Source organism: Dasypus novemcinctus, chromosome 5, assembly GCF_030445035.2.
Source record: "Dasypus novemcinctus isolate mDasNov1 chromosome 5, mDasNov1.1.hap2, whole genome shotgun sequence".
NCBI lineage: Eukaryota > Metazoa > Chordata > Mammalia > Cingulata > Dasypodidae > Dasypus > Dasypus novemcinctus.
In genome coordinates, this window is record NC_080677.1 from 18,591,244 (window position 1) to 18,618,947 (window position 27,704).

The following is a 27,704-nucleotide window of genomic DNA, read 5'->3' on the forward strand; positions in this document are numbered from 1 at the left end:
CGCCTTCCGTGCCCCAGGGCCTGTGCTATATGGCTTCAGTGGCTCCTCAATCCGTCTCCATTAGGGACTGTCACAGACTGGGAGATGAAGGACACATGATGATGAAATTCAGTGTGGTGTCCTGGATGGAGCCTGAAATAGAAAAAGGACATTAGTGGGAAAACTGAAATCTGAACAAACTCTGTAGCTCAACTCATTATGTTGTACCAGTGTCAATTTATTTGTTTTGGCCAAGTGTCCAACAGTTTTGTTAACATTAGAGGTAGCTAGGTGAAGCGTGTATGGCAACTTTCTGTACTGATTGCAACTTTTCTGTGAACCTAAAATTATTCCAAAATAAAAAGTTTAAAAAGAGAAGCCTTTGACATGTAATTAAATGCAGTGTGTGGACCAGATTCGGGTCCTGATTCAAACAAACCAACTCTAAAAAGACATTTTTTTTTTGAGTGGGTAAATATTAGAAATTTGAATATAGCCTGGATGTTAGATGAAGGAATTGCTAGTATAGTTTGGTGTGACAAGGATATGACAATTATGTGCAAAATCATCTTGACCTGTTAAAGATGCAGACTGAAATATTTACAGAAGAAATGATACAGCATCTGGGATTTGTTTTTTTCTAGGAGAGGAGATTTGTCTTAAAATATGCAAAAAGAAACCAAACAAATCTCAGAAGTATTTATGGGCAAAATTGTTTAATATCTGGGGATTACTTTAAAATACTCCAGAAACGAAAAAGTGTGGTTGCGGGGAAAAGATTGGCAAAATGTTGATACTTAATAAAATTGGGTGAAGGGACATGGGAGTTTGTTATACAACTCTCCCTACTCTTATGATGAATGATTTAAATTTTTCATAATAAAAAGTTAAGCCTCTAACACCTCTCCAAGAAAGTTAGTGACTTAGTGTCTCAGCTTTGCTTCTTACAGGGCTTTTCATACCTGGACAGCACGACCCACGTTGTTTTATTCCCTCTGGACTGAAGACTCCTTATGGCAGGACCTGTGTCCTGTTCACTCTTTTGTGTCTGCACCAGCCTAATTCACTTCAGTATATATTGGTTGAACATTAATATGCAACCAACTCTGCTGCACTGGGGTATGATGAGTAAAAGGAGACACGGTGGCTAACTTATTGAACTTACAGTCTTACTGGAGGACACAAATATTAATTAAATAATTGTGCCAAAAAATGTAAAGTTGCCACTAAGTGTTATGTAGGAGGGAGACATAGAGTTAACTCAGGACTCCGTTAGTCTGGGAGCTCAGGGAAGCTCTTCTTGAGAAAGTAATGAACTTTAATCTGAAGGATGAAGAAGGAATTAATGGAGTCAATCAGTTAGGATGCTTTTGGCTGCAAGTATCTGATGAATTGATGAATAAGTGAATGAATGAGCTCTCATGGAACATAGGCACTTCTTCTCACACTTAGGGTTTTCCATCTAGAAGCATTTCATGTTACCACCCTGCTAACTCATGCAGATACATCACAGGCTGTCTGTCCTTCCCAGGTCCACTTGATGTGAAGACTTCTCAGAAGGTTCTCTCCTGTGGAATGGTTATTGACCTCTTTGGCAATCAGGACAATGGCACAGTTGCAGCCTCCTCACAAAGCAGCTGCTGATTGTCTTGAACTGAATGTTGGTCCCTTGGGTTGCTCTAAAAAAATTCTTCAGGAATGAAAAGCTCAACGATGTGCTCCCTGCAAACCAAGGGTCCCTCAGTCAATGATTAAAACCATATTGATTATCTCCTTTAGGTTAACGCTTTCCTATCTGGGACCAGAAGAGGATATTCATCCTCACATCAGTGATCCCTTAAATTTGCTCCTCACTCTCCAGTGCTCCAGTCCTCCTGGGGCTGAAAGGGGAACCAGTAGATGTATCTCTGACCTGCCCTTCCTTCCAGAGTTCCCATGCATGACAGTTTAAGATTATATTATGATTCCCAAAAAGAGAAAGATGATGTTTATAAGCTAATCTATTCCTCTCAATATATGACCCTTTGATTGCATTAAATTCAGTTTATGGGCCTTTGATTAGATTGCTTGATAAGATTGATTTAGAGCTTTGACTTGACTACCTCAGTAGGGCATGACTCAGGTTGAGTCTCTGCTCCCTTGCTGGGTCTGATGTAAATGGACTCATACACAGGCCGACCCACAGGAAGAGAGCTCTGTAATTTTTGATCTTGCATTGTGACAGAATGGAGAAAGCTCAAGCAGCTGAGACTCCAGGGAGAGATGAGCCATTTGCCTGATAGCTTATAGCTGAATTTGGGAAGAGAGTGGAACAGCTGAGACTGATTTAGGAAGCCCTAAGAGACAAGACCTATGCCAGCTTGCAACTGAAATTGTGAAGGAAGTGGAGCAGCTGGGCCTGAGAGAGGAAGCCCAGAGGGGAAGGAGATCACCTGCCATCTTGCTTCAACACATGGCAGCTGACGTTGGTGAGAAAGCACCTCTTATGGTGCTTTGAGTTGGACTCTTCACAACCTTGAGACTGTGTTTTACCCAAATAAATTCTCTTTAAAAAGATCAACCCATTTTTGGGTACTTTGCTTCGGCAGCCCTTTTGCAGACAAATACGCCATGTCTTGTACTCCCTACCTCACTAGTAGAAATTCCTGATTTTGATAAAAGGTACTAGGGTGGGTGTGATAGTTTGAATTTGTACCCCAACAAACACATTCTCTTCATTTTAGTCCACAGTCCCGTGGGTGTGACCCCTTTGTAAATAGGACCTCTTGAAGACATTATTTTTAGATGAGGTGTGGTCTAATGAAGCAGGGTTGGCCTTCACCTGGATTATGGAGACCTTAAAGAGAGAAACTGGAGGTCACAGAAACTGGAAAGGAGAGGACCTAGCCATGTGATGGGAGGTAGAAATACAAGCTGGGGAACCATAAGGATGGCTGGCTGCCAGTTCCAGAATTTATAGACTCCAGGAGAAAGCAAGTCTTGCCAATATCTTGACTTCGGACTTCTTCTGGTTCAAAACCATGAACCAGTAAATTCCCTTTGTTTAAGCCAATCCACAGTGTGCTAACAGTCATAGCAGACTGGCACACTAAGACAGCTGGGGTAGAAAGAACATGAACTGGGACTCAGCCAGGAGTGCAGGGTGAAGTCCTGATCCTGCCTTTCCCAGATGTGCCCTTCCATAGGCCAAATGGGCACTGCACATTTCACTTCCCTCTACTCATGACTTGCCATCTGAGGATCCTTTCAGTGCTAAGATTCAGTGAGTAGAGAGGTGGGGAAACGCGAATCTCTGGCTCCTTCAACTAGAGTCCCCTAGTTCCTTCTTCCTCCTTATACCAATATAAACAATATGGACTTAGGGTGTATTTTCATGCTTTAATCAGTGCCAAGCAGAAGGTCACACAGAAATTGTTTTAATGAAGAAAAGGAGTGTATGTGTGTCGGTATAATAAAGAATTTAACTTTGCCCCAAGAGATCTGACCTTTGCCCTTGACTTCTGGGACGTAATCTCTAAGCTCTTAGAATGCTGTGCTTGATAGGGGTGTCTTTATTTGCCTGGGGACCTGGGACCAAATCAGATAGTAGCAATATGATTTAGGGTCGGATTTTGTGTCACACAGTATTAGTTGGCCTCTGGAAGGCCTGGCAACTGAGACCCACTACATGGGCAGTCACCGTGTCTACATGACGGAGCCCCAGCAAAGACTGCATGCTAAAGTGTGGGAGAGCTTCCTGGTTAGCAGCACTCCACGCCTGCTGTCATATGGGAATGCTCGGAATGTAACTTCATGGGACTTCACCGGGAGAGGACAATGGAAGCTCTGTAGTTGGCTCTTTCCTGGACTCTGCCCTACATGCTTCTTCCCTTGACTGATCTTTTTTTTTTCTAAAGATTTATTTTATCTCCCCACCTCGTTGTTTGCATTCTCTCTCTGCTGTCTGTGTCCATTCACTGTGTGCTCTCTGTGTCTGTCTGTCTTCCCTTTGCGAGGCACTGGGAACCGAACTTGGGACCTATCCATGTGGGAGCGAGCTGCACAATTGCTTGAGCCATCTCAGCTCCCCTTTGGCTGATCTTAACCTGTATCTTTTAGCTGTAATAAACCATAACCATAGCAGCTTTCAGTGAGTTGTGAGAATCCTTCTAGCAAATTTTTGAAACTGAGAGTGGTTTTGGGAACTCCCCAAACTTGCAATTGGTATCAGAAGTGAGGACGGTCTTGTGTAGTCTGCGTTCCCTCTAACTTTGCTGTTGGCTCACTCCTCGCATGGGGCCAGACCTCAATTTTCCTCTGCATTTAAAAAAATATGCTCTATAATAACAACAGCTTATTCTTTGTATAATCTTCATGATAACCCTAGGAGTTAGGCAGCAAAGTGCCCCATTTTGCAATAAAGCACCTGAAATTCTCATCCTTCAAAGTCAGTGAGAAGAGATGGAGGCAGAATTTGCATTTTACTTCTTTGGGCTTGGGGAGCCCTCAGTCTCCATTTAATGCACCCTCAGCCTCTACCTAGAATGTTGAAAAGGTAAATGGGAAGAGCTGGAATTAAAAGAAAGACGGCCTGCTTTCAATTTCTGGTTCTAATATTACTTGTGTGATCTTGTGCAAGTTGTTTCTCTTCACCGATCTTCAAAATTTTCATTTGTCACCTGAGGGATGGCTTCTGAGGCCAATTTCTAGAATTCTAAGGAAACCATCTAAATGGCTTTCCACCAAACTGGCATCTTTTAGAAAGGCCCATAAACAAAAGGGTTGGTATGTGATGATGCAATTTCCAGGGGAAATTCCTTTGTATACCCTCCATGGACCAGTAACCTTCCAGCAGAAGACCCAGGAGAAGTCAGCTCTCAGATCTTCTCCTTTCCCTTCCAATTCAGTAAGATGTGACTCTTATATTTTTGGCTGTTTCAAACACTGCCCTTAAGAGTATTTTTTTTTTTTAAACAGCGACAAGCTTACAAGCACTGGCACTTCAGCTGCTTTCCTTGGGGCTTTTGATAAAAACAATCTCATTGCTCTATCAGATTAGCCATCAAGTTCTCTCAGGTCCCACAAGTGTCTTTCTGAACAGATGTTGAATGCTCCTCAGCTTCCTCCCCATGCCCAGAAATGGTGTTTCCGTAAAGAGTGAGGATACAGATGGTCAAATCTCCCCCCACCCAGTTGCTATGCACCTACAGACAGTTGTGGACAACAGCTGCAGGCAGGGCTGCTGAAGCAAAGGATTGGGAAATTATTATGTAGGGAAAAACAAAAAACAAAACAAAACAACCACTGCGAGATGAAAGGTTCTAAGCTGTGAGAGGAATGCTGCCTCATCACTGATGTTATGGAAAAAGCACTGTAAAGCCTGATCCACAGTTAAGCTCTGCACTAGTTTTTTCCTCTCAGTATTTGATCTCTCCCTTAGCAACCAGCTGTAAGCACAGGAGGCCTCTTTTCCGTTAGCACAGCAACATCTGCAAGCCTTCTAAAGATCATCATTGAATAAATAGCTGCAGCAGTGGGGAAAATCTTAAGTTAAGCAAAGTCTGAGCTCCATTCTGCTTCTCTTCCACTGTGAAGTGACGGAAATCCAATCCCAGTTAATCATTATTAGCTTTGGGGCCTTGGGCAAGTTCTTCGACTTGTCTGTGCCCCAGTTTCTCCATCTGCAAAATGGGGACTAATGAAAGCCGCTACCTCATAGAGTTAAAGTAGTACATTTAAATATACATAAATACATAGGCTGCACTGTTTGTTGTTATTATATGGGTTGGCCGTCCTAAAAAATTGGGAGCCTAGGCCAACATAAGGGAGACCTAGACTGAATCTCTAATCTTTTTAAAAACCTCATTTCCTCTCTATTCGTGGAGTAGTTTTGTTGTTCACCGGTACATTCCCATTCCCCTGTATATTCCCAACAGTGCTCCCACAGTAGGAAGTCCATAAAAATCTACTGAAAAATAAAAGGTATGAATGAAGACCTTTGTTTCCCTGCCACTCTTGACTTCCAAAGCAATTTGCTAAAGGAGACTTCTAACACTGGATCAAATAAAAAGGAATCACTATGAAACCGCTACAAGAGCTTTTAGTAAATGTTTTGGTCATTAACTCATATTATTACTAAGGCCATGTTTTCAGTTTTAATTCTTCGGGAATTCCTTGGGAAGCGGACTTGGCCCAATGGATAGGGCGTCCGCCTACCACATGAGAAGTCTGCAGTTCAAACCCCGGGCCTCCTTGACCCGTGTGGAGCTGGCCCATGCGCAATGCTGATGCGCGCAAGGAGTGCCCTGCCACACAGTGGTGTCCCCCGCATAGGGGAGCCCCACGTGCAAGGAGTGTGCCCCATAAGGAGAGCCGCCCAGCGCGAAAGAAGTGCAGCCTGCCCAGGAATGGTGCCACACACACGGAGAGCTGCAAGATGGCACAACAAAAAGAAACAGATTCCCGTGCCGCTGACAACAGAAGTGGACAAAAAAGAACACACAGCAAACAGACACAGAGAACAGAGAACTGGGGAGGGGGGAGGAGGAAGGGGAGAGAAATAAATCTTTAAAAAAAAATTCCTTGTCACAAAATGTTCACATGCTGATTCCGTCTGGGACTATGATTTGATCTAACCTTTGTACAGCGGCTAATTGTCTCGTGCATATTTAGCATGATATGCCATAGTGGTGTAAGAACAGATCCCCACAGCAGTGTTAAAATGGTGCCGATTCTACCTTGAATGTGCTCCTACTGGCTCTGCTGATGTTAGGTGAGAAATTAAAATAAACTGGATTTTGAAAAGTTTTCCTCAAAATTGGTCCAATTGCTTCCAGCTCATGGGTCTTTGATGGTTAATAGGCTTCTACCACCCACCAAACATCAAATGTGAAAGAATGGTCCAAGGCTTGGTGACACGGTATCAGGGTAGTTATCTCAAAGTGTTAACTCTGACTACAGTTTGGAAATTAAATCATCTTGGGGTCATTTTGACTGCAGAATGACTATTTTTTCTTTGAAACTAAATATATGTTAATGTTACAAGATATTAATATCAGGCAAAAATAAGAAAAATATTATGCTAAGAAACCAAAGTACTACATATTGTATGATTCCATTTACATAAAATGTAAATACAAATCAATTTATAAAGATGGAATTAGATTAGTGGTTATGCAGGGCTGGGGAAAGATAGAGGGTTGAGAGCTGACTGCTAAGGGGTGCAGTTTTTCTTTTTGGAGTAATGATATTCTAAAATTTTTTGTGGTGATGAATGCACAATACTGTGATTATATAAAAGCCACCGATTATGCACTTTTGATAGATTGTGTGGTATATGAATATATCTCAATAAAACTGCTTTTAAATAATACATAAGCAAGCAAAAATAACAGAAATAGCAGCTATATACAGTAGGGGTAGCACAGAAAGATCGAGAGGTAGATTTTTTTTGGTCTGTTTTTTATTATCATTACTGAAATAATGAAAATGCTCTAATGATTTAAGTGATTAACACACACCTATGCAATTATGCCAAAGACCAATGATTGTACTCTGGATGGACTGTATCCTTTATTAATATGTATCAATAAAATTGACTTGTTACAAAAAATCATCTTGGGGTCATTTTTTGATGAGAAATCAAATATAAAGTTGTTACCTAGAGTTCAGTGGTATTTTAAAAGTAATGTGCACATTGGTTACTTTCACCACAGCATAAGGGAAGACCATTTATGTAACTGTGCACACAAGAATCTTACATTTCTGAGCTTTAATTTTAGCTCAAGCAATGGTGATACTGTTCCTTAGGGGAATTTGAGATTACACAAAAGAAAACCCACAAACTAATAGCTCAAAAAAATTTTGGTTGTTTTCAAATCTCCAGTAAAGATGCTCAGGTAAATCTGAACTTTATATTATAAACATCAAGTAACACCAGAAACGTTTTTTAAAAAAAGAAGTTTATTGGTCTTTAAATGGCTCAAATTGCAAATAAACGAATCGGGTAGTGGCATCAGCCTAAGACATATGATGCATCTTTGTCAATTGGCTTCATAGCACCTCAGTACCCAGGAGAGGAAAGGTCTTAGCGCAAAGTCACAATGTCAGTGGTTAGGCCCCCTGGTTAAATGAGACTGCAGTGAGTACAGACTGAATGGACGGGCCGACCAGGCCAGCATTACACTGCTGACTTTAATTCTGCACATGGCATAGCCAGTGAAAAATATGAAATGAAAGATGTACATCTCAAAACCAAGAAAGACAGATATTTAACACGACAAGCCAGATATATCTAAAGAGTTGAGTTCCTAAAATGCCTATTTTTGTTAACTTTACATATACACCTGTTACCTGGAATGCCTGAACACATCTTTGATCTGTTGAAATTAGGACTAAACAAGAAAAACAAAACAAAACAGTCTTGTTGAATCAACTGTCCTAGCGCCAATCCAGAGAGGGGGAACAAATCTGACAGTGGTATATTTCCAAATGAAATTATGTTAACAAATAGCATGCTAGAATTCTCCAGTGGGAACACCACACAATGGTGACAGAGCACACAGGCCTCAGGTTTGGTCTAGTATGCCAAACATGTTTTCTGCATTATACATGGTTTGACTCCTAGGTATTAACTCTAGGAAAATGTAGCTAGTGTTCTTCATTTTGAACACAGACTGCAAATACTTCTAAACATTCCCATATAGCTAAACTGCTACCGGATGAGAACAAATTTAGAAATCAACGGGTAGCAAGCATGGATATCTTCCCCAAGTGTTCTAGTGCAAAATGCAGGAGTATTACTGACATTTTTCCTGTGCCCTGCTTCAAGGAGATTAAAAGCTTAACACTTAAAAATGCTTACCACCTGTGGAAGGGGTTTTCCAGGGACCAGCAGCTTAAAGAAAAAGAGGGTTCACTGAAACTTGACTGGTGCTGAACGTGTACAGTCTCAAATGATCTTACAAGTGCATGCTGGCCCTTCCCTTTAAACTACTGTACAGTTTATTACAAGCAATCAAGGAGCTCTGGAACCTTATTTTCAAGAACCAGAGTATGGCACACATTTTAAATTTGGACAGACTCTTAGCAGACAGGTATTTCTCAAGAATCTTCTATACAAAAGCTGTACTCCACACTAGGCATATATTCTCTAATCAGGATACATGGGTAATTGGCCCATGGAGCCAGGGAGAACACACCCAGAATGATGTACCCAGCTACTTTTCTGTTTTTAAATTAAGGCATATTCAAAAATTTCCATGTACAAGTTTACACCACTTTTCTAAGTTAATCACCAGGTAATTTATGCAGGTTCACAGATGAATCACTCTCAATTTAACTATATGCAACAACCATGCCAATCACTTTTTCTTCTATATTTTGCATAACAACGGTTAAAAAAAGTGGTACAGTTTAACTTTCATGTTCACAATTGTCATTTTTTCAAGGCAGTATAAGACCATGACATTTTAAAATGATAAAAAATTTAAGTTTTATAATAAAGCAGAGGAAGTAGCCTTTCCTCCCATTTCCCACCCCACCTCACTTCTTTATTTAACAGTTCAGGAAAGACTGCCCTTGAAACACAAGCTCACACACTACATTCAGGACGTGATAAATGTAGGCAATTATGAAAGAAGCTGAACTTTTGCTTCCTTGGTGAAGCCACATTAATTTCTTTTTTAAGTAAATTTGACTTTCAGTGAAGTTCCAATTCATGCTTTTAGTGATACATAATTTCCAAAATGTTAAAGTAATTTCAGTCAATTGGGCCTTCAATGGCAATGCTTATAAATTATATTTATTAGTATGGTCAAGATAAGAAAGGAGTTTGGGTTTTGATTATAAAATGCAGCATCTTTCTCTGATTCTCTTGGCTAAACTTTTCCTCTTCTTTTTTCCATTCTTTTCCTTGCTGTCTTCCATCTTTCTGGCTCGAATTTCCCTCATTAAATCAAAAAAGACCTAAACAGAAGAAAATAGAGTTAAGTAAAGCAGATAAAAATGATATGAACTTAGCATTACTCTAAATCACAACAGTAAAACTTGGGGTCATACAAGGATGACTATGTAAGAGCTCTTGTTTGGGGAGCACTGGAAGGGGAGGAAAGCACAAACTAATGTTTGCTTCTCTAGGTATCCTGAGAAAGGGGGAAAATAAGGAAATTATCTTGATTATAAAATTTGTTAAAATTTCAAATACAACCTGACTTTTTCATCCCAATTTTCAAGACAAAAACTAAAAAACACTATAAAGCAATGAGGGCACCAGAGAAAAAACAATGAAAATTTACAATTGAGTAACTTACAGCTACTAAATATATTTTATTAATTCATAGTTAATAGCAATTAATTTATGTTTACTAAAACTTACTTTTAGTAACTATTACTTAAGTTTAGTACTCAGCTCTAATTTTAGAAATGGAGCTCAGGAAAACGGGTGCTCTCTCTATCTTTTGATACCAGACACTGGAAAACAGGTTTCTTTGCTGTACAGCTTTCTTTGCTGAGAATTTATCATTTTTCTGTTTGCTATCTAGAAATGGCAAAAGATGAGAGACACTAGCATAGTAATTTAAAAAATACTAGTAGAAAATTAAAAAATTAAATTTCAGTAACAAATGTTTGAATATACATAGAAAAGGACCTGGAGACACACTCACACTGTACACAAACAGTTATGAGTGTGTGCATGATAAATGTATAACGTTTATGATTTATACTTTTATATTCTGAATTTTTTTAAAAAAACCCTAAGAATAAGAAAAACCAAGAAATGTAAGAGATTATGAATGTTGTAAGTAAACAAATATGTAATGACTGATGTACCTTTTTCTAACAGGCTACACTCTAATGTAAATTTTAACTGAAAAAAACCAGGTGCAGAATAGTATACATGGAGGGCTGCCTGTGTGTGTGTAGAATAGGGAGACATATGTATTTGCTTACATTTTCAAAAAGGAATATTCAAAAGATAAACCAAAAACATTTTTATTTTCAGGAAGAAGGGAACAGTGAGGTGTCTCTGAAAATACTGTTAGATTGGGACTGGGAAGCATAAATGTTTCACATATTCAAAAATGAAATTAAAAACAAAAAATCTTCCCAAATTAAAAGCTGAAATAAAACAAATGAGGCTAACTGTATGTCAAGTTGGTGACAAAGTCACAGAGTAAAAGAATTATTTCAAGCATATTTCAAAACACAGCACATGGAATTCACCTTAGAACATATGCTAAGGATGAAAAGAAAAACCAGACAACCCTAAAAACAAACAATTAAAACAGCAAATAGAAAAAGACAAAGGAATTTTAAAGTGTAGATAGTAATTTAGTTGTTACTAGTAATTTTGGTATTGTTCTTTTGTAACCACTTTATATATTTACAGGATAATGCAAATCAGCATTTATGTTAAAGTAGTTTGGGAACCAAATCTTAGTGTAAAAGAAAAGATAAAGTACAAAAATCAAAGAGGTGAAAATCAGGTAAAGTTAAATATGAATTAGAAATAACAGTATGACTGCATGGCTTTTTTTTTTCCTTTTAATAACACATATTTCTTAGCTCTAAGTTACTGAAAAGGCCATACCTCAATGGCAACTCAATAGCAATCTGCAAATCAGCGCCCAGCTTCTGATCTCTACATAACATTCCAATCAGAAAGAATGTTATTTAAATCAGAAAGCAAGGAAGCTATCAAAGACTAACTGGGTTAAAATCAAATGGACACAGGGTTGACTAAATCGACACAACAGGGTTCCAATGGTTAAAGAAGCAAAAAAAATGGAAGGAGGAAGGAAGGGAGGAAGGGAGGGAGGCAGGCAGGAAGACAATTTAACACAATGATTACATGAAACCTATGAGTTCTTGCTCCTACTTGCTGCACTTTCACGTCTCTGGGGCCTGGGGATTTCCGAACACCTCTGCTTCAAACACACTTCTGACTAGTTGGGGCAGGAAGTCTCCAAATTAACTAATTGTAATTATTACAGTATGACAAGTACTGCTTTTTGGTACAGATACATCAGTATGAAGTGCATGTTTTAAGAAGGTTTAATTTCTAATTTTAGATGAGTATCTGCGATAAACTTAAAATTAATCTATATTAAAAATCATGAAGGTCATTTTAACTTGCAAAAGCAGAGGGCAACTTTTAGAAACTGCATTAGCTAATTTAATGACAAAAAGCTAATGGAAGCCCTGTTTCAACTGCCAAATGGAAGTAAATGGTTAACAAGGGATAGGACTCAAGAACTGGTTTTGATGAACTTACTATTTACTAGGCAAACCTTAGTACACATCATAGACAGTATTAAATTTTTAAATGGATCAAGTATTGACTATAAAAGCCGACATAAAAAGAAAGTATAAATATTATAGGGACAATTTTTTTCTAAGCATTTTTTTTTCCCTTCTCCCTTTTAATCCCGTCCCCCCACCCTGCTGTTTTTGCTGTGTACATTCGCTGTGTGTGATCTTCTTTATCTATTTCTCTTTTTTGTCTTCTCTTCTATCTCCTCTAGGGTTTACTGGAATTCGATCCTGAGGACCTCTGATGTGGAAAGGGGTTCCCTGTCAATTGCACCACCTCAGTTCATGGTCTCTGCTGCGCGTCACCTTGACCCTCCCCTTCGTCTTTTTGTTGCATCACCATCTTGCTGTGTGACACACTTGCACGGGCACAGGCTCACCATGTAGGCACTCAGCTCGCCGCACAGGCACTCGGCTCACCACGCGGGCACCCACATGGGCACTCGGCTCACCGCGCAGGCAGTGGCTCGCTGCATGGGCACTTGGCTCGCCACGTGGGCACTGGCTCACCAAGCAGGCACGCTTTCTCTTCTTCTTTCCCACCCGGAGGCCCCAGGCATCAAACCCAGGTCCTCCCATATGGTAGGCAGAGATCTCATCACTTGAGCCACATCTGATTCCCTCTAAGCATTTTGAAGCAAGCTTTTCTAAGCAATAAGCAAGTCACAAGACCCAGAAGTCACAAAAAAACACACTAACAACTTTGACAACATAATCTTTTAAGATTTTTCCAAGGCAAAAGACAAAATAAGCAAAGTTGAAAGACATCGTACAGACAAAGAGATAATACTGACAACAGATTTAACAGATAAAGAGCTAATATAAAGGGGCTTATTAATAAAAAACATATACCCAAGAGATAAATGTGCAGATGAAAGCAATTTCACAGAAGTCACAGAAAACATACAAATGGCCAAAGAATCAATGACAAGATGCTCAGCCATATAACTAATCAGGGAAACACAAATTAAAACAATGATTCACCTATCACCTGGGTGATTTTTAAAGGCTGATTTAACCAGTACTGGCAAGGCTGTGGGGAAGGAGTTTCCTCAAGCACTGCTGGAGAGAATGTAAAGACAGTCATTCTGGTGATGGACATGTCATTGTTAAAATTTAAAATGCGCCCCCGTGTTTTACTTTTGCACTGGTGCACGTACAGAAGGGTCACTGCAGTATTGTTCGTAATAGAAAAAATCTGTAAACAACCTATGACCCATAGGAAAATACTAGAATTATGGAAAAGCTTAACTATGAAACACTTTGTAGCTTTTAAAAAGAATGTCCCAGAGGGAGATTAGCCCCTATGTGCATACTGGGGTGCCTGCATGTTGGTGCCAATCTACGGGATGGCAGCGAAGGACAACCAGGACACTCCTCTCTGGCTCACCCTCCCAGAACTTGCCTTGCAGGCAGAAGCAGCTTGTTGACAGCTAAAGCAGTGTAAGAAACAAATCAAAGCGGCCTGGTGCAAAGGATTACGGGCTTTAAGCCTACCATAAAGCACCAGGAGGAGAACTGTTTCATAAGGAGGCATTTGAATCCCTGTACACCAGGGAATCCCTAAGGCCAAGAGCACAAGTTCAGCAAAAGACAGGCTTAGACACCACACTTGTGCCTCAGGCTGATCTTCTTGGTAGGAAGGCTAGATTCTGAAGGAGAGCACCAGGCAAATAGCCAATTTGCAAAGACTGTGTGGTTTGTTTCTTTTTTATTCCTCCTGGCACTCAGGAAATCTCTGTGATATCATATCACTAGCTGGACACAAACATAAAGAATAAACACCACAGGGCCTAAAGCCAGAGATAATACATTAAAATATTAAAATGTATAGTGTGCAAAAAAAAAAAAAGTAGGAAAAAAAAAAAGACTACAAAACAAAGAAACAGGGATGATGGCCCATCCAAAGGGGCAAGATAAAAATTCAGAAACCATCAAAGAAGAATACCCAACTTTGGACATTTCAGATGACTTTAAAAATGATTTTCAAAATGTCCAAAGGAAAACACGGAGAAAGAACTAAAACCTATCAGTAAAACGATAAATAAACAATACTAGAATCTCAACAAAAAGAAATTTTAAAAAGGAACCAAGAAGAAATAGTAGAGGACTATAACAACTGAAATAAAAATTAGCTAAAGGATTTTAACAGCAGATTCGAACTGGCAAAATAAAGAGTCAGTGAGTTTGAAGATAAGACACTAAAATGATTCAGGAGAAGTGGACTTGGCCCAATGGATAGAGCGTCGGTCTACCACATGGGAGGTATGCGGTTCAAACCCTGGGCCTCCTTGACCCGTGTGGAGCTGGCCCATGTGCAGTGCTGATGTCTGTGAGGAGTGCCCTGCCATGCAGGGGTGTCCCCCATGTAGGGGAGCCCCATGCACAAGGAGTGTGCCCCATAAGGAGAGCCGCCCAATGTGAAAGAAAGTGCAGCCTGCCCAGGAATGGCGCTGCACACATGGAGAGCTGACACAAGATGATGCAACAAAAAGAAACACAGATTCCCGGTGCTGCTGATAAGGATAGAAGTGGTCACAGAAGAACACGCAGCGAATGTACACAGAGAACAGACAACTGGGGGGGGGGATAAATAAATAAATTTTAAAAAAATGATTCAGGCTGAGGAAGAGAAAGAAAAAAGTAAACAGAGCCTAAGAGACTTGTGGGATACTATCAAACATACCAATATACACAATATGGGAATTCTGAGACAGAAGGAATATTAAAGAAATAATGGCAGAAAATTTCCCTAATTTCATTAAAGACATGAATATGCACATTCAAGAAATCCAACAAACCCCAAACACGATAAACTGGAAGAGAATCATCCCAGACACTAGTAGTCAAATTATCAAATGCCAAGGACAAAGAGAGAGTTCTGAAAGCTGCTACAAGAGGAAAACAACAAGTTATGTTCAAGGGAGTTCCAATAAGGGTTAAGTGCTGATCTCATCAGAAGCCATGGAGTCAAGAAGGCAGTGGGATGAAACATATAAAGGGCTGAACAAAAACAATGATCAACTAAGAATTTTATATCCAGCAAGACCGACTTTCAAAAATGAGGGAGAGATTAAGACATTCCCAGATAAAAAAAAGCTGTACGAGTTTGTCACCATCTGACATTACAAGCGATGCTTAAGGAGTTCTTCAAAGAAAGGACAATAAGATAGTGGATTGAAGTGGAATGAAGAAATAAAGGTTTCCAGTAAAGGTAACTGTATGGGTAATTATAAATACCAGTACTACAGTACTGTGTTTTTAAAAAAATGTAACTCCACCTTTTACTTCTTACAGATACAAAAATGCAAAAGCATAAAGAGTAATGGTAAATATATGGCTTTGGACATACAATATATAAAGATATAAATGACAACAAGTACAACAAAAAGATGGGGGGAAAATGGGGGTATAAGAACTATGTTTGTTTATGCCATTTAAGTTGGTATCAAAGCAAACATGATTGGGATGTTAAATTTAAGCCTTGTGGTAATCACAAGGAAAACATCTAAAAAACATATTCAGAAGAAAATGAGAAGGAACTCAAAATAGTATACTACAAAAACTTCATTTGAGTTAATGCCTACTGAAATGTAAGTAGGCATTAACGTAAGAACTGTGGGACAAAAAACATATGAATTACAAAGACAAAAATAGCAAAACGGCAGAAGAAAGTCCTGCTTTATCAGCAGTTACCTTAAGTAAAAATGGATTACATTCTCCAGTCTAAAGGCAGAGATTGGCAGAATGGATGAAAATATGTGACTGAACAATATTCTGTTTATAAGAGATTCACCTTAAGTTCAGACACAAGTAGGTTGAAAGTGAAAAGGGGCGGCAGACTTGGCCCAGTGGTTAGGGCGTCTGTCTACCACATGGGAGGTCCGCGATTCAAACCCGGGGCCTCCTTGACCGTGTGCAGCTGGCCCATGTGCAGTGCTGATGCGTGCAAGGAGTGCCCTGCCACTCAGGGATGTCCCCACGTAGGGGAGCCCCATGTGCAAGGAGTGCACCCTGTAAGGAGAGCCGCCCAGCGCAGAAGAAAGTGCAGCCTGTGCAGGAATGGTGCCGCACACACAGAGAGCTGACACAACAAGATGACGCAACAAAAAGAAAGAGATTCCCGTGCTGCTGACAACAACAGAAGTGGACAAAGAAGACAACGCAGCAAATAGATACAGAGAACAGACAACCAGGGCAGGGGGGTGGGGGGGAGGGGGAGAAATAAATAAATAAATAAATCTTAAAAAAAAAAGAAAAAAAAAAAAAAAAGAAAGTGAAAAGGTGTTGTTGTGATAGTTTGAAGCTGTATGGATCCCAGAAAATTATGTTCTTAGAGCTGATCTGTTCCTGTGGGTAAACCTATTGCAATTAGAGTCTTTTGATTAGGTTGCTTCAGTTGGGGTGTGATCCATGGTGGATCTTAACCTTCTTACCAGAATCCTTTACAAATGGGATGAATATGGACAGACAGACAGAGCCAGGGAAGCCAGAAGGTGAAAGCAACAACACCTGAAAGAGCAGCAGATGCTGCTATATGCCTTAATATTTGATAGATGAGTCCAGGTGTGCCAGTAGCCAGTCTTCGGGGAGAAAGCACTGCCTGATGATGCCCTGTTTGGACATTTTTCAGCCTCAGAACTGTAAGCTTGTAAGCGAATAAATCCCCATGGTAAAAGCCAACCTATTTCTGGTATATTGCATTTCAGCAGCCCAGCAGACTAAAAAGATGGAAAAAATACTCCATGCAAATAGTAACCAAAAGAGAGCTGGGGTGGTATACAGTTAACCCTTCCAGATCATGACTTTCCCCATCACGGTTTCAATATATTGCAGGTTGGCATAAGAAATTAAATGGGAAGTGTCAGAAAAGCCACAGAAACATGTGAAGATGAGCAGATGAAACAGAATAAGTTTAGAAACTCAGAAATACATAAAATACATGTATAGTGTTGTATAAAAGTGACATATTTTATCTTTTAAAATGATAAATGTACCCAAACTTTACAAATTTTACATCCATAAAAGAAAAAGAAAAAAATTCAGACTTCTTCTCTGGTGGGAAGGGAGGGCCAAAAATTTTTGTGGGGATTTCCTAGATTGCGGGGATGCCATGCCCCTATTCCCATGATGTGGAAGGGATAACTGTGCTAATATCAGATAAAATAATTTTAATAAAAAACTGTTAAAAGGGACAAAGAAGGGGATTATATGTTGATAAAGAAGTAAATTCAACAAGATATAATTATAAATATATATGCACCTAAAAGTAGAGCCCCCATAAATATGAAGCAAATATTGATGGTTTTAAAGAAAGAAATAGATGATTCTACATTAATAGTAGGAGACTTCAGTATACCACTTTCAATAATGGATAGAACGTCAAGACAGATCTATCTTGAATGATGCTAGAAAATGATTAGACCTAACAAACATATATAGAACACTTCACCCAAAGGAGAATGTACATTCTTCTCTAAAGCACAAGGTTCATTCTCCAGGATGGACCATATTATAGGTCACAAAAGAAGTCTAAATAAATTAAATTAAAACTGTGGAAATTAAACAATACAACCATTGGGCAAAGAAAAAAAATCACTAGAGAAATTAGAAAAGTATTTTAAGGCGAATGAAAACAAAAAAACACAAGACACCAAAACTTATGTATGTAGCAAATATAGCAGCTCTAAAATTTTTCTTAAAAATGGAAAGGTCTCAAATCAGAGACTTAACCTTACAATTGGAGGATCTGAAAAAGAAAAGCAAACTAAGCCCATAATGAACAGAAGGAAGGAATAACAAAGATTAAAGAAAAAAGAAAGAGAATTAAAAAAAAACAGAGTCAATGAAACAAAAAGTTGATTCTGTGAAAAGATCCATAAAATTGACAAACCTTTAGCTATCCTCCCAAAGAAAAAATGACAGAAGGCACAAATATCTAAAATCAGAAATGAAAGAGGGTTATTACTACCAACCCCCCAGAGATTGGGAAAAAAAAAAAAGGATTATAAGAGAATATTATGAAAATAACTGTATACCAACAAATTGGATAACCTAGATGAAAGGACACATTCCTAGAAACACTAAAACTACTACCCTGACTGAAGAAGAAACAGACACCTTTCCTCAGCTGCTAAGGTGCTTGGTTCTTCCAGTGAAGCCAAGGTTATGCTGGTGTGAGGCTCACTTGATCTGGTGACCAGCATCACACCCAGGAGCCACCTGCACTTGCCTGCACCGTGGCCTCCTTCTCTGAACTTGCCTGCATCCACCTGGCCCTAATCCTTCAAACTGTCTCAGAGGATAAGATCAATGCCCTCAGTAAAGCAGCTGATGTAAATGCTGATCTTTCTGGCCTGCCTGGTTTGAAAGACTCTGGCCAATGCCAATATCAAGAGCCACATCTGCAGTGTAGGGGCTGGTGGACCTGCTCCAGCAGCAGGTGCTGCACCAGCAGGAGGTCCAGCCCCCTCCACCACTGCTGAGAACAGAGTGGTAGGAAAGAAGGAAAAATCTGAGGAGTCTGATGATGACATTGGTTTGGTCTTTTGGAATAAACCCCTTTTCTAAAAAAAGAGAAGAAACAGAAGCTCTCAACAGACCAAAAACAAGTAATCAAAAAAACTCAGGAAAGAAAAGCCCAGGATCAGGTGGCTATACTGGTGAATCTTATAACACACTTCAAGATGAAGTAACACCAATTCTGTTCAAAATCTTTCAAAAAATTGAAGAGGTGGGAACACTTCCTTACTCATTCCATGAGGTCAACTACCTTAGCCAGATAAAGATATCACAAGAAAACTACAGACCAATATATCCCATATAAATATAGATGCAAAAATCCTCAACAAAATACTAGGAAATTGAATGCAACAACTCATTAAAAGAATTATACACCATGATCAAATGGGATTTTCCCAAGTATGCAAGGGTGGGTGAACAAAAGAAAATAAATTAATGTAATACAGAACATCAATAGAAAAGAGGAAAGAAACCACATGGTTATCTCAATTGAAGCAGAAAAGACATCTGATAAAACCCAGCAATGCTTTTAGATAAAAATACACAGATACTAGGAATAGAAGGAAACATCCTCAAATGATAAGTGGCATATATAAAAAACCCACAGCTAACATCATTCTCAATGGTGAAAGACAAAGCTTTCCCCCTAAGAGCACGAAAAAGAGAAGGATGCTCACTGTAATCCATTATTCGACACCGTATTGCAAATTCTACACAGAGCAATTAGGCTAGAAAATGAAATAAAAGGCATGCAAATTGTTAAGGAAGAAGTAAAACTTTTTCCTTTTTTGCAAATAACATGATCCTCTATACAGAGAACCCTGAAAAATCCAGGACAAAGCTACAAAAGCTAAAATAGGAATTCTTAAGCATAATAAAAGGAGCATAATACAAGGTTGTTTTAGCCACTAAGTTTCTGGGGTGTCAGCCTCAATACTAAAGATGGTCCCCTGGGACAGAAAGAAATGCACTAGGAAGGTTCTCAAAGGTAAGGGTGCTTCTCCACCAGGAAGGGCCAATCTGAACAAAATGGGAAGGTAAGTGCCACAGAGATGGAGGGCAGAGTTTCCACTCCCACTGGGAGAAAAACAAAGGTTAAGGATGGGGAGTGTAGTAATAGTACCTGAGATTTAAAAATCCTCTTTTCTGGGAGTTCCTTTATCTTGGGAGACATCTTCACTTTTGAGAGCTAAATGGGGCTAGATGCAGGGCAGGTCAGAGGTGAGGAACCTTAGTTCTGCAATCTTAGGATTTATATAATTTCTTCTAAATTATCCAGCCCGTAAGGATGAAAAAAGGGTTGGGGGAGCAGGGATTAAAGTTAGGAATCATGTCAGTGCTAAAAATAAAATGAAATAATATTTAAAAATATACTTAGTTGTAGTGCCTCATGTTTTTCTGCCTCCTGGGAACCTATGGACAAGAGGAAGTAAAAAATTCCTACCATGTTGTACTTGAACATTTAAGAGTAATAAAAATCAACACATATTAAAAAGAAAATTCTCTATTTAAAAGTCTCATAGCATCACTAGTCAAAATGGAGCCAAGGTAAAGTAAATCAACTTATTTTTAACACAATGCAGCAGCTGAGGCCACATTTTACCTTGTCAACATTAGCTCGTGTTTTAGCAGATGTTTCCACATAGTTAACATTCCACTGATCGGCTCTGTTTTTTGCCTCTTCTACAGAAACCTGCCTTTTATCTTCTAAATCTGATTTGTTACCAACCAGCAGAAATGGAACATTTTCATCTTCTTTTACTCTTAAAATCTGTTCCCTGGGTAAGAGAAAATCAGAAAGAAATATTAACATGTTAAACAACAAACAGCCATCAGCAATTAGGATTTATAATTATATTTACTCTATACAACATTAAGTTCATTTATTACATGGTAGAAAATAATTGGTACTTCTTCCTGATTCTACTATCAATCATTTGAGTTACACAATCACTTCTCTAGTGAAGGAAAAATACATCAAGGACAGATAAGCATGGCAATGATGTACAAAATAAAGAATTAAGTGCAAATTCCCTCTGAAAGATTTTTTAAAAATAAACTTTATTTTGGAAAATTTTAGATGTACAGAAAAGTTGTGACAATAATATAGAGCATTATTGTATCTGTCATATCTAGTTCCCCCTATTGTTAACACCTTATATTAGTTGTTATATTTTACCACAATTAATGAACCGATACTGATACATTATTATTAACTAAAGCTCAAACGTATTTCAGATGTTCTTAGTTTTTATTGAATATCCTTTTTCTGTCCCAGGATCCCATCCAGGATACATTATATTTAGTTGTCATGTGTCTTTAGGCTGCTCTTGGCTGTGGCATTTTATCAGACTTGCCTTGTTTTTGATGACCTCGACAGTTTTGAGGAGTGCTGATCAAGTAATTTGTGGTATGTCCCTCATTTAGGGATTGTCTGCTGTTTTTCTCATGATTAAAGTGGGGTTATGTGTTTTTGGGAGGAAGACCACAGAGGGAGGGTGCCATTCTCATCACATTATATCAAGGGACCCACTAAATGTTCTTAAAGCACCACCCATGCCAGATACACCTGGAATTCAGTTCCAAAGTACAGATTTTGCATTGAGAGATAAATTATACACTATGAAAATGTCAACAGTTTTAAAGTTCTGTATTATGGCTCTACCCTTCTTAGCCACGTGACCTTGAGCAAAGTATTTCCTTGCCTCAGTTTCCTCATCTACAAAATGGAGATAATAATAACTCCCTTAGAGAGGGTTGTCATGAGGATTAAATATAAAGTGCTTAGAACTGTGCCTGGTAAATTATACATATTCAATAATGTTAGCTCTACTGATGATTACTAATCTACCGGAAGAATATGCTTTCCTGTGAGATCAATGGGCCAGAAGTCTTTAAGACTTAGGTTTACTATCTAGCTATCTTACTGATGCCTCTCCTTTGAAATTGTTAAGAGATTTTGAAGAATAAGATTCATAGTTACTTGCAATAATACTGAAGGTTTGACATATTGGTCTGTTTTCCTATTAGGCACTGCCTATATTCTGGAGGGACTCTTGTCCCTCTAATTGAGAATTATATCAGGACTCTCTAGAATGGGAGTTTTCTTGTTTATTGGGTAGGTCTCCACCCACTGAGATAACACACAGACAAAATGAACACCTACCTAGTTCCAGAACTATGTCCCAGGTATACCCTATCCTGCAAATCCCTCCCACCCAACGCCCTACCCTTGATATTGATGACTGTACTTATGAACCTTTTCTTATGAAATTGAAACTTAAGCCTATTATATATTACCTGAGTTACCTCCTGAAAGCCTCCTTGTTGCTCAAATGTGGTCTCTCTCTAAGCCAAATACAACATATAAACACATTACCTTCCCCCTGGCATGAGATATAACTCGTGGGGAAAGCCTCCCTGGCACTGAAGAATTATTACCAAGTGCTGATTAGCAATGCATTTGGAAAAAGATCTTGACCGAAAGAGGGAAATATTAAATAGAAATGAGCTTTTATGGCTAAGAGATTTCAAAGTGAGTTGGGAGATCATTCCAGAGGTTAAGATTATGCATATCTCAGCAGGATCTCACTGACTGCCACAGTAAACAATATCTCAAACCAAGGGGCTCCTGAGGGTACTAGAAACATCCTGACGCTATAAGCAGGGTAGACAAGCTCAGGAATTCGGCATCCTGTCAATGGGCCTTACTTTAGGATTTATGCCCCCCAGTGTAACAGAGTTAGACTCATTTATAGTATCCCTACATGTGGCTCTTCTGCCTCTTTTATTTGAACCTATAATTAACACTATACTTAAATATATGTCCCAGAGACTTAAATCTTTGGTCTGTTCATGTGCTGGTTGAGCCCTAAATCTCAGCAGAGTTGCAACATGTACTTTCCAGTTCACTGGACTCACCCAGGACAACTACAAGGAGATGATGATGGACAACACCCATCTCAGGAAACAGAGAGTATCTGCAACTGTAAGCAAAATAGTTCCATCCATATGGGATCTAAGCCCTCTCTCAATAAGAAACAGACTGGGCATCACCATCCCCAAATCCTCAAGATTGAGGAATGAACAATGGATTAAAGTAGACATTTTCTTTTATAGGCTTATTACTATTCTAACAATGGAAGAACTGGTGGCACTGGATACCAGAAGTTCTGAGGGGAGTGAGAGAGAAAAGGTGTAATATGGGGGCATTTTTTGGGAATCGTTCTGCATGACATTACAATGACCAATACAGGCCATTATACATAATCCATAAAATTGTGTGGGAGTATAAACTGTAATGTAAACTATAGTCCATGGTTAGTAGCAATAAAATTGTCATAACCTATAAAATTGTGTGGGACAGAGTGTAAATTATAATATAAACTATAGTCCACAGTTAGTAGCAATGCTTCAACATGTGTTCATCAATTGTAACAAATGTACCACATAATGAAAGATATTAATGTGGGAAAGTGTGGGAGCCGGAGGGGGTAGGACATATGGGAATCCCCTATATTTTTTATGTAACATTTATGTTAACTAAAGCTTCTATTAAAAAAAAAGAAGAAATAAAAAAAAGAGCATAAAAATTTTTTTGAAACTACGTAAATGTAGGTATTTTGGACTATGAGAAAATGAGATTATTAGAATGACAGTTCTGCAAAAGACAGAACTGTCCTTTGAGATGTTTGAGATGCTGAGTAAGGCGTTAAGCATGATTTATTTGCAGACACAGCTTATTTTGTGCTTCTGAGGCAAGGTTTCCTGACCATCTTCAGTACTACCTCCACTGATGCTAACATTTCACTGAAGGCTCTCGGTGTGAGAGGCATGCTTTTAAATGCTTCACATAAACATCTCTCTTTTAATCCTCATCCCAAATGTATGAAGTCAGTACCATTATTACTTTACTCACCCTACCGATAAAGAAACTGAGGCACAGAACAATTATGCAACTTGCTCAGTGTCACTGTTAAGTAGAAGAACTAGGATTTAAACCTGAAAAATCTAACTATGGAACACACACTCAACTTCTACACTGGACACCAGGGGCCTCCCCGTAATGAGATAACTAAGGGAGCAAACCCTGTTCAAGAAGACTCAGTTCCCAAAAGTTCTTTAAAATGAGAGACCTCTACCTCTGATGTGGAATGGACATCAGAGTGTTCACTGGACAGTATGGTGAGGCTCTCCGTGTTATATGACAAGTACACTGCATGCCAAAGTTACAGACTGGAAGAGGGGGGACTTCTTTATTATACATGCTGATTAGCTCAAACCCATAGGAGAACAGGAGGTACTAAGAAAAAGGTGAAATGAAAGTATCGATTACATAAAGATAGTTTTACCTTCTGAAAAAATGTTTTAATTTAATTGTTTCAATTGAGGGTTAGAACTGATACTAACAAAATAAGTGATATAATACAAGGTCATAGATTATTTTATTTATATGATTTACAAACAATGCCCTGAATAAAAATACTAACTCCATGAAAATAAGAAATAGTAGGGAAAAGGGTTGACGCTTATCATATCCCATTTTAAAAACATAAAATGTGGTGGTAATGTGGTTTTATAAAAAGAATTATGATTCATTAAAAAAGACCCAGTTTAGCATAGTCAATAAAAGAATATGGAACCAGACCTCCTGAATTTTAATTCTACTCTGCCCCTCCCTAGCTGCTTGAACTGGGGCAAGTCACTTATCCTCCCTGTGCTTCAGTTTTTTCATCTACCAATTTGGATAAAACTTAAAAAAAAAAATCTAAGAAAACATTAATTCTAAGAATTATTTTATATTCCACTGCAAAAAAATTGCTGTCAACTGTAACTATAAGATGCCACACTGTAAGACACAGCCCTAATTTGAAAAGACGTTAAAATGTAAAATACTTATAATAGTACTATTACTTCTCCTCCCGCTCTCCTCCTTCTTCCTCATTCACCTGATTACAGATGGTATACCAAAAATTCTAAAGACCTGATGCTTGCAGGAAGTTCTATGGACCTGCTATTCTCAGTCTCTCTAGCACGGATATATAAAAAAATCTTTGATAACTGACATTCAAAAGAATGAACACGGACCAAGCATAAAAGTCACCTCTGTCTTTCACTTATTTCTTCTTAAACATTTTTTTAGAAAATAAAAATTTTAAATCAACAGTGTATCTGGGTGATAAATACTAAGCTGCATAGCATAACATAATGCTGGGAAGCGTCCTATCACTCATGAGTTCTTTTAAAAAGCATATCAACCCTCACCGCTACTGCCATTAAATTTATGATGTCTTTGTGAAAACAATTTTGGTCAACCACAATCCTTTTCCTACAAATTTACTGTGATTTTCTAACCATTTTCCTTTGTGATCAATAGCCTGAACTAAAAGGTTTATTGATGTTACTGATAAGATATTTACCACTCAGTCTCACTAACCACAAGCCATGTGAGTCTGACTCAGGTGCTGGTGACTCTAGAGCCCTGCTGGTCATATGTATATAGAGTCATCCATCTACGTCTGAATAAATAAGCTTCAATGGGTCAGGTGTTCTGTGAAGACCAAACTAAAATCACAGTGAGATCAATGCTATCAGAAAAATGGCCATGGAAAATGTGGACCTACAGGGTTTAGAAGTGAGAAAATAATATTCTTTAGAGTTAATAAGTTACTTTTATTAGCTACTTTCCTGGATGTCAGAGAAAGACAATGCTATACCGATAACTTTTCCATACATTTTGCTTAATGAGATGCTCCCTTTAAATGAAATTTTGGAGGCTATTATAGAATTTTAGAATAGGAAAGTACTATTAAATCTGGTCCAACTTTTTTCATTTCTGACATAAGGAATGTAAGAACCAAAAAGGGCAAAAGAGTTTTCAAATCAAATCAAACATTTAATACCATATATGTTATATGCTAGCAACTGTGCTAAATATGGGTATCTGGGATACTGAGATGGATAAGAAAAGAGTCCTGTTCTTAAGAGTCTTCACCTTATCAGTGTGGTTAAGTGTGACACAGGTGCTGGAGCAAACATGGCATATGCAGATGAGGAAGCAATGGATTCTGAGTTGGGGATGCTCAGGAAGGCTACAGAGAAGAGCTGACATTTACACTTTTTGGACAATGTGGAGTGCCTTACTGTATGTAACTCTTTAGACCTCAGAAATACCTTTCCTATTGCTGGTGAGGCACTATGGTCATTTTTATTTATGTGAAGGGCAACACATTGGAGGTACAAGAGAAGAGTAATGAACCATCCACTTATTTTCTGTAACAGCAATAGCTCAAGATTCTCTCTCTTGAGATGCCATATTGGCTTTGGTGACTATGGCGACAAAACTCTTCCATTACCTAGAACAGGATCTGCAACATAATAAGCATTCAAATACTTGTTGAATAAATGAATAAATATTGACATTTATATAAATTTTCAACATGTCACCCAGGTTTACAAGTTAACAGGGTCTGTAAATGCCTCTTTACATTATCATATGTAAAATTCCTTTCTTATAGAAACCAAACAATTTTACAAAAAAAATCTATATTTTTAAAGTTCCTCATTGATGTTTTTTGCAAAGAGTGTTTTCTTACAATCTTTAAAATTCTTGAGACTTTCACGTATACATAAAAAGGAGAGTTCTGTACAAGTCCAGATTTAGTTTTTTGCTCAAGCATTTGAAATACCTTCTTTCCTCATCTGTGTAAACCCTTTTTATCCTACAGGCTCATCCATATCATTAAACCTTCCTAGCTCTCTTCTGGATCGATCATACTGACTACTGTCCATGCTTCCTACTTTGTCACTAACTTGTTCTTGGTTTCATGCCTTAAATACTCAACTAGGCCGTGTGAATCCTGAAAATAGATGATACATTACAAGCTTCTTTTGTGTCTTCCAAAGCACATGCTTAACATAGATATAAAAATAAAGAATATTTTTGATTATGTAGGTAGTGCTTAGAAGACTACTCAAGAACTTTGTTTTACCCAATTTCTCTTAGATATATAGAAGAGCTCACCTCCTTTTCACCAAATCTCCCTCCAAACCAAAGAGACACCAGATTTTGATTATACAAATTGTAAATAAGATAGCAAAAATATCACACTCTGTATAACACAAGTCTATGTAACGTTATTTCTATTTTAAAATTCAGCCCATGCTGCTAGGGCATCTGTATTATGAGGAGGATGGCAATGTGCCTGCTGACATTACACAGGTGCTGAGAAACCAATGACTAACACAGAAAGCTTTAAAATCTGGGTCAGATGTACATTATGAGATCTCAGTATTAACTATTATGTCAGTATTATGTATGTAGTTGTATGGCAAAAAGAGTACTTAAGAAATTTATAGGGGAGCGGGTGTAGCTCAAGTGGTTGAGCGCCTGTGTCCCATGGACATGGTCCTGGGTTCAATCCCTGGTACCTCCTGAAAAAAAAAAGAGCGTGTCACAAACACAAGCTCTAATACAACTGGCATGGGGATAGTTGTAAGACTATGCAAAGCATACTGTCTACAGGTACACAGTATATAGAGTCATTACTGATATCTAGGAGGGAATAAATGCAACTAGCATAGAGTGAAGACTAACAAGTAAAAACCTCCAGTTGTCCACTTGTTTCTGGGGAAGAAACTGTTGTGCAGTATGTCAGATTAACACCATTGCTCCCTGACATACCTGAAGTCAGCTGTGGCTGCAAAGGATTCCATTTCTGTAATAGAGAACACACAGAGGAAACCCTCCCCACTTCGAAAGTAGTTGTCTCTAATTGCAGCATAGTCCTCCTGCCCAGCGGTATCTAAGATATCAATCTGGACTTCCTCTCCATCCAGCACTACCTTCTTCCGATAGCTGTCTGCTTTGGTAGGCTCATAGTCCTCCACAAACTAGAAAAGATGAAACACAC

General features: G+C 38.6%; 1 protein-coding gene across 2 annotated transcripts in view; it reads right to left on the reverse strand.

Annotated features, from left to right (window-relative positions):
* Window positions 1–7,505: 7,505 nt before the first annotated feature.
* RALA (RAS like proto-oncogene A) overlaps window positions 7,506–27,704 on the reverse strand; it is an 85,136-nt gene continuing 64,937 nt past the window's right edge. For both annotated transcript variants that reach the window (XM_004462569.4, XM_004462570.3), the window contains 3 exons: window positions 27,476–27,684; window positions 20,396–20,570; window positions 7,506–9,924 (listed from right to left, as the gene is read on the reverse strand). In XM_004462569.4, coding sequence (XP_004462626.1) covers window positions 9,802–9,924; window positions 20,396–20,570; window positions 27,476–27,684 — 507 coding nt within the window. In that variant the 3' untranslated portion in view covers window positions 7,506–9,801. The remainder of the gene's footprint in view (window positions 9,925–20,395; window positions 20,571–27,475; window positions 27,685–27,704) is intronic.